The sequence below is a fragment of the Nylanderia fulva genome, unplaced genomic scaffold (genome assembly GCF_048542155.1).
Source record: "Nylanderia fulva isolate GAGA-0341 unplaced genomic scaffold, ASM4854215v1 Scaffold1, whole genome shotgun sequence".
Taxonomy (NCBI): Eukaryota; Metazoa; Arthropoda; class Insecta; order Hymenoptera; family Formicidae; genus Nylanderia; species Nylanderia fulva.
Window position 1 is genome coordinate 5,023,905 of NW_028189192.1, and position 16,119 is coordinate 5,040,023.

General features: G+C 35.9%; 1 protein-coding gene across 2 annotated transcripts in view; it reads right to left on the bottom strand.

Annotated features, from left to right (window-relative positions):
• The window catches only part of nAChRalpha1 (nicotinic acetylcholine receptor alpha1), a 125,026-nt gene that overhangs the window by 18,834 nt on the left and 90,073 nt on the right, over nt 1-16,119 (bottom strand). For both annotated transcript variants that reach the window (XM_029303081.2, XM_029303079.2), the window contains exons 3-4: nt 12,403-12,447; nt 1,485-1,594 (exon numbers count right to left, since the gene is read on the bottom strand). In XM_029303081.2, the coding sequence (XP_029158914.1) occupies nt 1,485-1,594; nt 12,403-12,447 (155 nt within the window). The remainder of the gene's footprint in view (nt 1-1,484; nt 1,595-12,402; nt 12,448-16,119) is intronic.

A 16,119-nucleotide genomic window follows, 5' to 3' on the forward strand; every position in this document is an offset into this window, starting at 1 on the left:
GAATAGCTTGATAGAATTATGTAAAATTATTCCTTGATTTTACGAAATTGATTAATATATACTAAATGTTTATAAGTGTGCATTACAAGATAAGATAATGACAGATACATATTTTATGATTAAGAAGTTATTTTGTCATATGGTAATATCTTAAATCTCTATTATCGATCCTTTACTCTTATATTATATAGGACGAATAATAAATAATTACAGTGCAATCATGAAAGAGATTTCTTGTATAAAAATAAATCAAATTTCGATGAAAATTCGCTATTACGGTATTCTCGGAGTCGCCGATCAGAACGTTTCGTTAATAATGTCTCTTCGCGTTTAATAAAGTTATTATTGTTATTGTAATTAATATATCGCATATCCTACGCCGCAGACATTTGCCGGTAACTAAACGTTACAACAATGCGATGCAGTTGCAGAACGCGAAGAGACGAAGGGCTGCATCAGGCCGGGATACACGGGCAATTAATTTCGGCCCCCATTCTCCGGATTAATGGTTTCGTAATTTGCGCGGATTTATGCAATTTGCGGCTTATGCCCGCCGCACATTATGCATCACGTCATCGCGTTCGAGTACTGTCTGCATAGCACTGCGAAGACGAAATGAAATCCGCGGTCATAGACGTCGGCGTCACGCGCGCGTGCGATATCGCTCTGAAATCTATCTTCTTCCTTCGTTCGCTATTCGGCTGGGTAATTCTACAAAGAACGTCTGTGCGAAACTTTAAAAGAAAGAAAGAATCCCTCAGAATTCTCCGAGTTTTTTTTTTCCAGATAGTAGACTGCCTGAGTTACTTTTACCGCGGAATTGCTCGAGCATTCGCGATATCGAAGCGTCACACTATACTACCAACGACCTCGTCGAGGCTCTGTATCTGTGTGTGTGTGTATATCCGAGATGTAACCTTTTTCCGCACGGTTACTCGAGAGTTACGTGCGAGGATCATCGAGCATGAAATGCGGCACGGGAACCGCCGAACAAACGAGTCGACCTCTCTCCCGCGAAGGGGCTTCTACAACTCCCTCTCCTCGTAAAAGTGTCCTCGGCTAGTGCTTGAGTACATCCTATTTCTCAATGCTAGACGCGCAGAGGGTAGCTACCTACGTAGGTATAGCACGCTCGTGTTCGTCGCGGCATGGATTTTCAAAATAGCTGGCGAAAACGTGCCGCGTCCCTCGTGAAGAAATATTCCGAGCATAGCTTTACGTTTCTTCGTACCTCGCGCTGCGAAATCCTATAAAATATTGTCGGTTCGCGTGTGACGATCAACCGAGTCTGAGGATAAGAGAAGCTAAGCGAAAATCGGTTAACGAAAAATCTGCTCGGCGTGAAAAGACGCCGAGTGATATCGTCGATTGCTTCAAGAGACGAGTTTATATCTCTGTGATTTGTGAATGTCGAACGGAGAGTTTTTCGCTTCCTTTAATGTTATCGTAGATGTGAAATGATGAAAAAATTTTGGTTTACTCACTTGTTGTAAAGAACAATGTCAGGTAACCATATGTGTTCCGATGGTACGTGAAGGGTGTCGACGCCGCCATAGTCGTCCGGATTCCACTTGAGCTTGTAATCGTTCCACTCCTGAAAGCAAAGAGAAGAATCGTAAATGTCTCACCGATTTAACGGGGCTGAAGAAGTCTTAATCGATTACCGAGCGTTCGACAAGAGTAAAGAAAATTTCCACGAAACGAGAACAACGAGATTCGTTTTCCTATTCATATATACATATTCTTTTTCTTTCTATTTCTTTTTGCGCATTTTTTGTTTTATTACTTTTTCCAATCATATTGAATATTTTGAAACGATTATTAAATATAATCTACATTAAATCACGTAAAAGAAATTTAGAAAATATTTTTCTAAAAGATTCATTTCTAGCAAGAGAATATAATTGTTCAAAGTATAAATTAAAGCTCGTCTGTGAGAAAAAATAGAAAATATAAAGCAAAATTTTAATTATTTGTACATAACATTATATATTGTATTTGCTTTTCTTCTATTCATATACATTCTTTTTCTTTCTCTTTCTTTAATTATTTTTTCTAATCATATTAAATATTTTGAACCAATTATTAACCCTCAGTTACCTCTCTGGGTTACGTTAACCCATATCAAAAATGATTTTTTCGAAATTTTAGAAGATCACTTTTCATTTTTTCTCAAATATCTCGAGTCGTAGAAATCTGGTGACATTTGTACCGATACATTCTTTTTTCTCACTGTCTGGCGTATCGATTGAAAAAAAATACTTCAAAATAGCTTCATTAGATCCAGAAATATAAACAAAAGAAGACTCTGGGTTACTCTAACCCATGAGTGGTAACTGAGGGTTAAATATAATCTACATTAAATCACGTAAAAGAAATGTAGAAAATATTTTTCTAAAAGATTCGTTTCCCACATTAAGAAGAGAATATACATAATTGTTCCAAGTATAAATTAAAACTCGTCTGTGAGAAAAGAGTAGAAAATATCAAGCAAAATTTGTTATTTGTATATAACATTATATTGATGTGTAACGCTATATTTTTCTTTCATGATTAAATCCCAGAACCTTCGCAATCGTGCGAAAGGAGAGTGGATAATCGTCCGTAATCGTCTTAACTGCTGTCAATATATCCTGTCGTCCGACTTCGAGGGTCCCTCTGACCGTCGTCTTGGCGATCCTCATAATTACTCGCGGAAGTTTCGCCCATCGTAGCCGATATCCGGCCAGGAAGATCCTATTTCCAAGATTCACTTTCCGTAGTAACGGCTTACGCGACCAAACGAGGTAAAACGATTAAGAGAAAGAGAGAGAAAGTAATTACACGAGAGATCCGCAGTTTTTCTACCTTTCCGTCGGTCTTCCTCGTCGCAAGTTTTTCTACTCGAGAAAGATAGCGATGTTCTCGGGTACATTATGACGCGGAAATGTGGAACCATTTCTAGAAAAGTTCTTTCTCCCTCCTCTCCTCATTATTACTCTCAGCGAAGGATGTACACCTTTGATATCGGCACGCCTTTCTCCTAACTCGTTAGCGTGTCGAGCAAAAGCGACGATAACGAGAAGGAAGAGTTGAACGAGATATTACGACGAACATCACAAGGCGAGGTATCTATACGCGCGTCACGCAAAATGCATCGATATTTTTTGCTAGACGGATGCTTGAGCTCTAGTAGCGAAGCAGGAATTTTCTTACGCCTGATCGATACTCTCGAGCAACGCCCAACTCCGCCGACATTCGGTCATAAATTAAATTCGACTAATTCGTCTACCGAACGTCGACTGAATTTATATCGTTTAGTAACCTAATCATTATATCTAAATAATTAAAGAGAATTATACACAATTTCTGAATTTTAATAATTATAATATTCGAGTTGCTATGCAAGTATTCTGAAAATTATTCCAACATTCTTAAGTATCGCAATATTCAAAGAATTATAGCACTATTATTTGAATGTAAAATATTCGGAATTCGGAATCGTTTTTTTCTTTCGCCGAATAGTGGCCAAAATAAAAATTTAGTGCAGTTTAAAATTAAAACAATTGTTTCTTTCTCTTTTTCTCATTCTTCGTCTTTTTCTCTCAGAGAGGATAAAATTATTTTCCGTTTTCCTCTTTAATTTTTCTTTTTAATATGAAACGTCAAGCAATAGTTACATAAATAAAAGCAGAAAAAAATACATTACTTTTTAAATGCATTGCACATAATAAGTTTATTCGGTAGAATCTGCTAATTTATTTGTTTGCTTGTGGAAGTTTTATTTATAAATCTCTACATATGTGTGCTATTAAATACACATGTAGAGATTTCATCAGCTTAAAAGAAGAAAACAACAGACTATGAATTTTTGAAAACTCTCCCGTTGCATGCGCAACAAACAATAATGCTGTTTAATTTTTTTTTGCTCGTCTTATCTGCTTTAAATTACATGATTCGTTGAATGAAAAAAATCATTTCGATTATAGAACAAATATAATGTGTATAATGTAATGTATAAATATATTACATATACATATTTATTTGCTTGCAATTTTATTTGCACTTTAAAAAACTAACATTATATAGATAATTCTTTTTTACTTTATTTCAATTAAGACAATCAAATTAATTTCGCATTAATCTGGAAATTGCATTCTATGCAAATCAAACTTGATAGATGTAGACTTACGTTTCCACATCGATAATTAGCAGTAAAATTACACATGCAACTAAAACGTCTTGATTTGATCATCGTCTTATACGCAGAGAATTATATCACGCGGCAACGCGCGACAGAAAACAGCTGCTGCAGGTGCACTCGCGATGTACGTTCGCGCTCGCGAAGCGTCGAGTTTCGTTGCTCCTGCAGGCATTAATTATTCCACTCGCAATTAGCCGAGTTTGGTACGTATCGCCGCGGAGCGCATCTAAAATTTCGCACACGATCCCAATATGTACACACTCGTATCAAGATCAATTAATATTTTGGCGCGTAATGAGAGAGCGGAACGATCAAAAGATTTTAATTTGAAGGATGGTTGTTTTTTTCGAATTAATATTTCCCATCTTAGAGGATTTTATTGTACACATATTGTTTCGTTAAAAATATACGAATTGCATACAAGACACCGTGAGACAAAAGCATTAATAAGTGTTTCTCGGAAACGCGTTATCTAGAGAACCATTGGCAGTGAGAAATCTGCGTATATAATGTGAACAGATGCACGCAGTTCTAGCTACATACACTTTGGTAATTTCCTCCCCTTCGGGAACATCGTGGCATATGTGATGATAAACCGTCGCACATCTACCACGGAAAATTATCTTCACGCTAAAACCATTATACGGCGGCTCGAATGATCTCGACATTAATTTAGTAGTATACGCAGTACGAACCGCAGGAAAGGGAACGCCCTTGAGACAACTTTATCGAGTGTATGAGACATGGATGTTCGATGAATTGCGATCGAACGGAAAAACTGAGTGAAAAACTTTGGCACTATAAATTCTATCGGATAGAAAACTTTCGCAAGAGTTTTACGCTTTGTTAAGATCAAAGCTAAAATAAACTGTGTAAACTAAATCATTTCGTTAATTCAATGCTATCACAAAAGTGTATTAAAAGTGCTCTAAAAAAAGTTATACATAAAAATGAATTTTATTCCCTCTATTTTTTAATTATGAACTATTAAATTGATCATGATTTAAAGCTGTTTTTGGGAATAGTTTTAATGATTCTTCTGTCAAATTATTTTTAAAAAAATCTCTTTTTACTACTTCAGTTTATACATCAAAAATATGAACGCGTATTTCAATGCTATTAACCATATTATTTGATGTTTAAATTAATTGTTAAATAACAGATAGAAGTGAATAAATACAGCTCTCTTTCATGTGACGAGTTTAAAAAATATGTGGTCATGTAAGTGTATGTGTGTGTGTGTGTGTATGAGGAGCACAAACATAAAGTTAAATTAATTCTATTTAACTCTTAAACACAAGATCGTAAATTACGCTACATGTAATTTGCATTCGAATTTTTCTACCAGCGTTCCGCAAGATGCGATTTATCGGGGAACGGAAATCGATTGTACGACGTCCATTGTAAAATCGCGTAGTGAGCCGCTATGTACTGAATTTCCGAGCGCGCGATTACAGTCTAGCGGGAGAAAAAACGCGGGTAATTTAGGAGCAATATTTTCTTTCTTACGGTGCGAAAAAAGTGCTTTCGTCGCTTGAAAAGATAACGTGCTACAGAGAAAACTTCAATCTTCTTTCTCGTATCGAAAATATTCTCAAACAATTTATTTCTTTACTATTCTTCCAATCGCTAACGTAATAATTAATAATTTAATATTACAATGAATTATACATACATGAAAAAAGCAGCGAAAAAATATAATTGATCCTTGTTGAAATTGCTACAAAAAATACTTAAGAAATGTTTGGATAAAAATAATCATAAATTTTGTTACTTATTAATAGTAAAAAAAATGCCTGTTATATTTTCCGTTTCCTACAAAAATTTAATTCTCCAGGTTACAATTCACTTCCTTAAATATATCTCATTGTTAAAGAAGACTACATTCGATATCGAGGAAGTAAGGTTGAGGTGAATCGTAAATCGGTTCGCACCGCGTCGAAGAACGTATCGTCGAAGATGGAGAGAAGGCGTGAAGAGAAAGGTAGCGAAATCGACGACTATCTAGAGCGTAACCTTTTAAACTCGAGAATGGCGAAGAAGAGAATCTCCGTATTTTCTCGACGTCTCCTGTCGCGCGCGGCGCCCAAAGGATTTGTCGATGTATCCTGCGTAAAGAGAGACAGAGAGCTAGAGAACTAGAGAGATAGAGCGAGAGAGATTTCAAAGAAGAGGGCGAGAATTTAAACACACACAGTAGCAAACCGGCGCCGCGGTTTATTCGACCACCGAAGAGTCACGTGTGTGTATCACGCGATTGACAATCGGGAAGCTTTTCGGTTCGTGAAGAGACACATCCTCCCTCTCTCTCTCTCTCTCTCTCTCTCTCTCTCTCTCTCTCTCTCTCTCTCTCTCTCTCTCTCTCTCTCTCTCTTTCCATTACAATGCGACGCCCGGAATAAAGCGAGTGTGTAGCATACAAGAGCGGAATTCACCGTCGATTATTGCGCACCGTTTGCGGCACACGGCTGTGTTTCGTCGACGCTTTCAGATTTTAGCCTGCCAGATGTAACGCACCGTCCACACGTTAGCTCTTGCGAAAAAAAAGCTCGCGGGCAAAAACAAAAAAAAAACCGGAACAATTTCGCGCACGCGCGAGAATTTTACCTTGCAATTTTATCAACAATATTTTTTCGAGCCACCAGCAGAACTGTTATCGTTGATAACAGAATTGCGGAGTTAGCAGCTTTGAAATACAAGTATTGCTTGTTTCCGATAGGAAAAAACGTGTATCTTTCTACCTGCGCTAGAACAAAAAAAGAACCCGCAACTATTTAATCTTGGCATAAATATTTTTTTATTATTAAAAAATAATATAAAAATAAAATAAGTTCGAAATTAATTTATATATGGAACTTGGTAATCTCAAACCAAGAGATACAGTTCCGAAGAATTAATTTTTCGCGCTTGGGCTCTATTGGCCGATTTAAAATTTATATATTATTATTATTATTATTAATATTGAGAGTCGACATATATTTCTTATCTAAAAATAAAATGTTATATGCGTACATTCCTGAGAAGGTTCAAAATGCATGTTAAAAATAAATTTAGATACTTTTTCCTTTTTATCTGCGTCTACAAAATAACGTTCGCAACGAAATAGCGGGATTGTATCGTTCGAGATCATACGAATGCATCGCACAGATCGTCCGCTGATATCTCAAGTCAGCATTTCTTTCTCTCGCGCGGCGGGTCAGATAGAATCTTTTAACTCCTGTAGGAGTTCGTGTCAGAACATTTTCGCGCAGGGTGGAAAACAAGCAGCAGAGGATAGGAAGAAATCCCGTTGTTACCAAAGTAAGTGAGAAAACTTGGCACGACTCGACGGAAACTGTCGGCTTGTTTTCTGGCAGAGCTGACAATCGTCCGTGTCGGACATTAGGAAGCCGCAAAACTCGGTTAACAACACACAATGGCAGAGAATATAGCAGATAGAATAAATACGCGCGATGCGGACATCTTACCCTTGTCGTTTGAACAAGCTGGAAGGGTCGTACATATCCATAATAATCCCTAAGTCGACCGCGTGTTATTTCCACGGAGAAAATAACACACGTATTCAGGGAATTAATTTTTTTTGTCGGGTATAAGTAATCTCGTTGCTCGACATCTCTCGTAAAATATTTGCTTCATTCTCGACGCAAAGTCGTGCATCGAATACTGGTAGGAAAAACGTGCTCGAGTGTCAAATCGTGTGTATCTCTCTCTCTCTCTCATCCCACATTCGTTAATAAAACTCAAACATTCCAGAACTTGAAGTATACTTATACGTCCATTCATATAATCATACAATTATATAATAATATAATTTAATGTAACCATATAATTATATAATAGTCTATTCATATAATTATATAATAAACATTGAATTTGAACATATTCATTTTTATAAGGCATACTAGAAATGATAATGTCGCGCAAAACGGACGAGATAAACTCGCGTATAAATGACTCGTACAACATTACATAACAACGACGCGACAAAAGCCTATATTGCTATACAGAAATTCTCGCGGACGCGATGCTGAATCTCGTTATTCAGACTCTTTGTAAGACGCTGTCTTCTTCGTGTTATCGAGGAGTTAAGTGCGGCACGAGCCATCGGTTAATGAACAAAAGGGGAAGAGAGAGAAGGAGCTTCTACTTATATTACATTGCAGTTACAAAGGGTAAGCAGGAAGAATACGGAAACTTCCCTATGACGCGCGCGCGCCTCCATCCCCGTCATATATATTTATAGTATAAATATCTTCGCCCAGAGACTCTCCCGGTTTCCCTCTGTGTCGCGAACTCAGCCCGATTTCCGTCGGTGCTCGACAATAGAGAGTGAGACGACGAATTGAAAACCTCTCTCTCATCTCTGTCTATCTCTCGGAATGCGCGCGAACGAGATGCGACAGTAATGATACGAACGATAACCCAATTAAATAATTTTTCGATGGAGTCGATAATTTGCGCGCACGTATCGTAATTGAGCGTCGTGCAATTCCGAATGGCGCGCACACAGTCGATTACGATTTCCTATCGACGATGAAATTCGAGCTGATAGGCCGGAGCCCGCGAACCAACCAGTCGCGCGTGCATCGAATAGTCTCTCTCTTCGATTCGTTGTAATTATTCTAACAATATCAATAATAGCGGCCGCGCCCGTATCGGACGATAAATCCAATCGAAATTGATCACGATGACGATTATGCAAGCCGCGCAGTTGTGCCACTAATGGATATAAACGTCCTCTTCTCTGGTATCTGTCCGCCTCCTCTTTTTCCCCCAATTATAACCAGCTTGGGAGAGAAATATTTCCTTTTAGCCCTTGTCCTATTCCGATCACAAGATTCTTCATTGTCACCCTCTTTCCCTATTGCTTTCATCGACTCCGCAATTTGTCTTCGGAAGATGAAGATGATATCTTCTCTGTTTTATACAAACAAGACACGACCGCTGCTGTCGCACGATTCTCGATTAAACTTTCCCTCTGCCCACCCTAGAAGGGACTTTCTGTCAAGAAAAACATATGACTGTTTACTTCCCCGAGTGTATCGCGAAACTTCCGAACCCATCAAAGCGTGTCGTTCAGACTGTCAGTCTTCTCTCTTCTCCTATGCTCGCTTCTCTCCGGCGAACAGTAATCGTGAGCAATTCCGAAACTCTGATAAAGGAGTGCCACTTCATCGGCGGACTGACATGACGCCGGAGGGAAACTCGTCCGTTATCGTTTCTGCGGGTCGACGTCAGAAAGAAAGGAAAAAAAGAGGAAGATCGCCGACCTCGCTTTATCGACACTGACAAACGATCGTAACGAACCGACGACGCGGATAAAAGGAAAAAAGGGGGAGGAGGAACAGCAAAAAAAAGTTCCGTACAAAACGGGAAGTGCCCGATATAAATCGAGATCTTCTGCCTACGGTTTAACTTTCCAAGCCGAACTTTCAGGAAGTTCGCGTCTACTGAAGGCTTATTGTCCGCGGCTAACCGTGTTCCGGTATTCAAGGTCGCTCAACGGAAATTCTCTACACTCTACAAAGATTCGAGAATGTTACGTGACATTTTCAACGATCAAGATATATATATATATATATATATATTTGGATCTTTGCAGATCTAAATAAAAGATTAATTTTTATGTTGTTTTATTTCTTAAATACTCAAAGCTTATTAATATTAAAAATATTGTTCATTTCTATAGAATACTTGTGATTGAAGTTCGTTTTCTGTTTCAAATATTATATATATATATACACACACACACAAAAAGTATAATATTTGAAACAGAAAGCGAACTTCAATCACAGGTATTCTATAGAAATGAACAATATTTTTAATATTAATAAGCTTTGAGTATTTAAGAAATAAAACAACATAAAAATTAATCTTTTATTTAGATCTGCAAAGATCCAAATACATTCAATAAAATAAATTAAATAATAAACAAAAGATAAATTAAATTCACAATGAGAAAACGGATTGAAACTCATATATTATAAAATATAAAAATGCTTCGTATTTATTCTAATAGAATAAAATGCGAATTATTATATCAATCGTAAAAGAAAATTCTTACATTTTCGATTCACGCTGCAATTTATATATAGCCACTTTTCTTAATCAATAGTAAGCTCGATCATTTGGAATTCTCTCTCTCTCTCTCTCTCTTCTGCCTTGCACGTACGGAAAAAGTTGGAACGCTCGCAAAAAGTTATACCAAAGTCAACCAACAAGCATCCAGATACATTCCAACGAAATCCATTCTACCACGGTATCAACTTTTTTGGATCGTCGCCAGGCGTCGGCCGACGCGGCGACTCTTCGAGAATTCTAAATTTTCCACATTGCAAGACGAGGGTTGCATCCGCGAGTGGGGCAAGTACGTGCGCCCGAGCTGCTTTACAATTAAAATGCATCCCACCGATCCCGTCCCATCGCTTGTAGATTCCGTAGAAAGGCAAAGCAAGCTTTTTGACATTCCGCGTCTTGAACCAAATCAGAAAGATTCCCTCAACAAACATCATTCTGTAACACCGTCTGTCGTCACGCTCTCGCTTTTTTTACCTCGAGAGATTTTGCATTTTTCAGTGACTGAGAATGTCTATAAAATTGTACACATATATACAGTTAGAAGTAGAGATAAGTATACATATATTACCCTACACGCGCTTGAAACGAATTATATCTTTGAATACTAACAGGAATGCTATTTGTTAATATATGCATTTATGCAAACTGTTTACTTTTTCGAAAAAAATGTTGTTAAAACAGAATAGTAAATAGAAATATAAAGAACTTTCTACGTTATTTTACATACAAGTTTTAACCTGAATAAATTTATGTATATATACATTTCTTTCTCCATACTCTTATTTTTATTTTAAAAATAAAAATTATCGTAGACGTATATCTGAATATTTCACAAGTTTTTCGTGAAAACATAAGTTCTTTGTTTACATTCGAAAGCTTTTCAGGGTTAAAAAAAATTATTTTCATAATTAATTATAGAAAGCACAAATAAAAATAAATAAATTATTGTTTTGTAAAGATCAAAACAAAATTTATGTTCCTATGCAGCAGTGAATAAAGAGTAATAAAAAACATACAGAAGATATAGCACAATTTTTCAAAGAAGCACAAAACGGATTAAATTCGAACAGACGAGAAACGATCGTGTCACGGAATTATTCTCGCGAATTCAAGAGGAGGACATCACGTCAATAAAGGCCAACTGCTATGCGCCGATTCGGATTTCGTCGTCGACAAACGTGAATGAAATTCGTCTGCTTTGAAATTCCAAACCATCGCCTTATGTCGAGTGGGAAGATCTGACAGTCAAAGCGATACGATCGTGTCGTGTATAGAGCTCACGAAAATGGAAACCAAATTTCGGCAGTCGGCTTTTGTAATCTCGTCCTTCGCACATAGAAATGTAAAATTTTCGCAGCACATATTATATCTCTTTGTGAATACTTTCCCGATAAACAAATTTTATATTCAAAAGAGGAAAAGCATTTTTGCAAATTATGAAAAATTACGAGTTTTTACTTCACGAATTATAAGCAATTTTTACTGCCGCTTTATTAATAACAAAATAGTTATATCGTATAGTTTGCGAGAAAAGTATCGAAAATCGATAATGTTAAATATTATATTATCGAACCGATATATTGTGCGAATAATTCATGAAAGGGTGAATATCTTTTGCATATTTTATTAAATTCTCAAATTAATTACTAATTAATTATTGAAATACGATAAACTCCGTTCAATCTTTCAATATTCCTAGAGACACTACTATAAATATTTCAATTATAATGATAATTATAGTTATTTTAGTAACCCATAAATAATAATAAAATAATCTAATAAAATAAACATACGCATAGATAATAACCAACTGATTATACAATTAACAATAAATTATTAACAATAAATTATTAACTATTAACATTAAAGAGGCAATATTATAAAATATTGCATTTATAGTTTATTTAATTTAAATATGTAAATTTGTTTTTTGTATAATAAATTCTTTTAAATTGAAATATATATAAGTATTTTTTAATTTTCATTTTAATTTTTTTATACATAAAATTGTGCATAATTATGCACAATTTTACTCTATATAAATAACAAGATTACATCAAAAAATATCACATGTGGGCTTTAGGAGTACACGATTAATTCAAATTTAATATGCATAATGAAAAAGACAATATTTTACTCACTTGTTCCACCCAAACATTTGTCGTCATGATCTGGTTCTTCAGGTTCTGAAAAAGAAAACAGAAAAGAGGATGAGCATGCGATCTTCAGAAGGCGTTATCCTACTTCGTTTCTGGTTACTCAGAGACGGATTTATTGGTTCTTCGAGACACTAGAATGATACTAGAGAACAAAAGAGAAAGACGGAAGAGAGAGAGACTCTTAGAGAGCGTACGCGAAGATACCAATAAATCATTCCACCGAGTCGAATACATCCACTTTCTATACTGAAATCTCGGATATATGTATTTTCGAATATATATACAATATCCAAATATATATATATATATATATATTATTCCTTTTCCGAAGAGGCAAACAGTATCTTCTTCGTTTGCGGTTGTGTATGTAACCTTTAAGATTATTAAATATTTGTAATATAAGAACTGTACTCGACGGAAAGAATATTTTTTACAGTACAATTGCATCATAACAATATCCCTTGACAACTCCAATTGCATAGTATAAAGGAAACTAAATTAATTTGATTAAAAAATATTCAACAAAATGCAATGAAATCGTATGCTACATACATTTACTACTGTAAAGAAATATTTGAGTTTTGAGATGGTTAATTGATTTTTTTAGTCACACAGATACCTAGATAGCACGTTTCGATTAAAATTGTGATTACACGCATGGGCGTCCGTAGGATTTTTTCCAGGGGTAGGCATAATTACAATTTTTGTCTCTTATCGTTTGTTCTTGCTTTATTTTTAAAAATTTAATTTTTTTAAATTTGTTATTTCATATTTTCATTTTTTTATATTAAATATGCAAATAAAGCAAATGCTTAATTTTTTTAGCGATTTCAAGAGGGGGTTCTTCTGCGGATGCCCATGATTACACGTGACTAAAAATTGCGTGATAAAAATTCAAAGTATAACTTTAGAGAAATTAATTTCACGGACACAAGCTACCGAGCAAACCGCGCGAAACAATAGTTATTATCTAACTCCTGGCCGCATGCAGGTCAATAGATTTCCCGATCGCGCCAATAGAACCGTCAATGAACATTACAGCAGTTACGGCTCCCGGCATTGAAGCCGCGCGCCTCGATATCAGTAGTCATTGACAAGCGGTGGGGTCCGGCCGGCGCAGCGGCCGCCCAGTAGTAATAGTACGTGATAATGTTGACAGCAGCAGGTAAGGCATCGTAGCTATCCGCGATCAGGCAGTAGTAAGTGTCAAGCACTGGGCGGACCGGCTGCGCGCTACGTCAGGGAGCATCGTGGGTCGTCGAACCACCACCACGACTATGTTACGGCTGTGAAACGTTAATGTTCCTACGCGATAACGGTTATAGTCCCGCAATCAGTCGCATCGTCGTCAATAGTCACCGCCCGAGTTTCAGGTCAGATATGCAGATCTCGGTTAGGGACATTCGGACGGAGAATTACGGCATTCACTTAAGCACTGACTCGGCGGTTTATCTTAACGCTGAAATCTCTAGTTTTTGGTTAAAATGAAAAAATCAATTGCAAAAATAATATGCACGATACAGATTTTGATAACAATTTTTCTTAAATAATTGATTTTTCTCTACAATTTTTTTTCAAAAATATATATAATTATTTTATCGTAGCTTTTAGTTTTTAATTTAAATATCAAGATAAAATTTCAAATATAAACTCCGCTTAAATCTATCAAAAATTAATTAAAAAATAAGAAATTAAAAATACGATCTAATATTAAATTTTGAATACTTTTGTTGAGTATTTTTGCAAAATAATAACATTTTTATAAAATAATAAATTTTAAATGATGTAATAATTTATTTCATGCATCAAAAATTGTCGACTAAATTTACATTGATTTAATAACTATATCAGTATCGTTAAATAAAACGCCGAAAATGCAATTTTCACACACATATATGTATATAAATATATTGTTATGTAAACGAATAAAAACAAAATCCGTAAAAGTTGGGTGCAAAAACACTCAGCGTGGTGCTAAAATTATCGGTATAGCGTTAAATTAAATAGAACGACGGGCGTTATTTTCAACACGCAGTGACGCGCTTCAGGATTAATGGCGACTGTTATCGTTGTCCTCTGTCCGCGATGGCGGTTCACGCAACAACGCTTAAAGTTCTCTCCCGCGAGCGTATCATTAGCAATTATCGCAACGGGCAAACTCGAGAGGAAAGCGTACGGACAGGCTAAGCGTGTAACGGATAGTCACGGCTGTGTAATCAAATATATCGGCATCAACGGTCGTCCGCGGCGCGTAATAGCTAAGTGATAATAACGGGAACACCCCCTGAACGTGAGCGTGGTTACGATTTCGTACTCAACCATATTAATGTCCGTATATATTCCGGATATACGGACGGGACTTGCATCCCTGAAAGCGCGACAAGTGGATATCGTGACCGCGTTTAGTAATTACGGTCACCGAATCGGACATTACGTATATACGTTGCGATTGCTTTGAAACACACTGCATATGCGATTATAATTATAATACGATAGTGTTGCGTAATTATCTCAGATGAGATACTGCGATCCGATCTTGCGCGAGTATAACGAAATTAATAATCATAGAATTGCGAAACGTCGACGGAAATAGCAATATTTATCAAAAACATCTTTCGGGTTTCAAAAGTCAGAATTGTATATGTGTATGTGTTCAACTTTTTAATTCTAGATATTTTGACAACTAAGAAACCCTAAAATAAATACAAGCTTCTTCCGTCAATTAATTGCCAGATTAAATTTTCATCTCTGTAGCTTATCCTATACTCCCTCTCGATCGTTTATAATTCAAAGGACACATTTTTATATTAAAAGAAAATAAATTCTACGTAATTCCGAGTAATATCCTGCGTAGGTTAGTAAAAGGAAAGGGAAAAAAGATAGATCTTTCCAGCAGACATAAAAACTTGATAGCCCGATGTTGACGCATATAAATTGAACGTAATATTTTTTTTCTTTAAATCACGAGCCCCTCCTTTGTAAGCATCTTTCGTTGCAAGGTGTGTAAATGTCCCATTTATCGCTAGGAAAAATCGCGATACCGCGCCTTTTACAATCGCAAAACGGTGTCGTTAACGTCGGGTTTAACTACTGCACGCAACAACAATAGCGTGGGTGCTGCTCTACGAGAATCGGAAGTAATCGATGCATTTCAATCGTTGAACCGATAGAAAAAAGCATCCGGAATTCGAGCAAACGAACAATCGTAAATATCGATAATCCCAGAAGCGTAAGATTAACTAGCACTGTTGTCTTGTTGAAAAATTACGGATCGTGTGTCGTTATTGATTCGATCAACGCGAAGATTGATTATATATAGAAAATCCATCAAGTGTAATTCAATAATGTATTATTCTTTTAAACGACATGACAACGCGAGATAGACGCTTTGTTAAATGTACAAATATATCAACTTTGTAAATACTATCACAAGTATTATGCACGAACCACTTAATCTATAAAACAATAATTTTATAAAGGAAAAAAAAATATTGTAGTTAACCGTAGATTTGATATGTAATAAAAAGCACAATATATGAACTTAAGTAATAAAAACGGCTCACTGTAAATTCAAAATATGTATATAGCTAACTAAAAAAAATCTAACGACTAATTAAATTAACCTCTCTAACAACTTGGTAATATTTTTAAATGTAATTCAAGTTATGTTTGATTTAATATAATTCAGAATATCGGAAA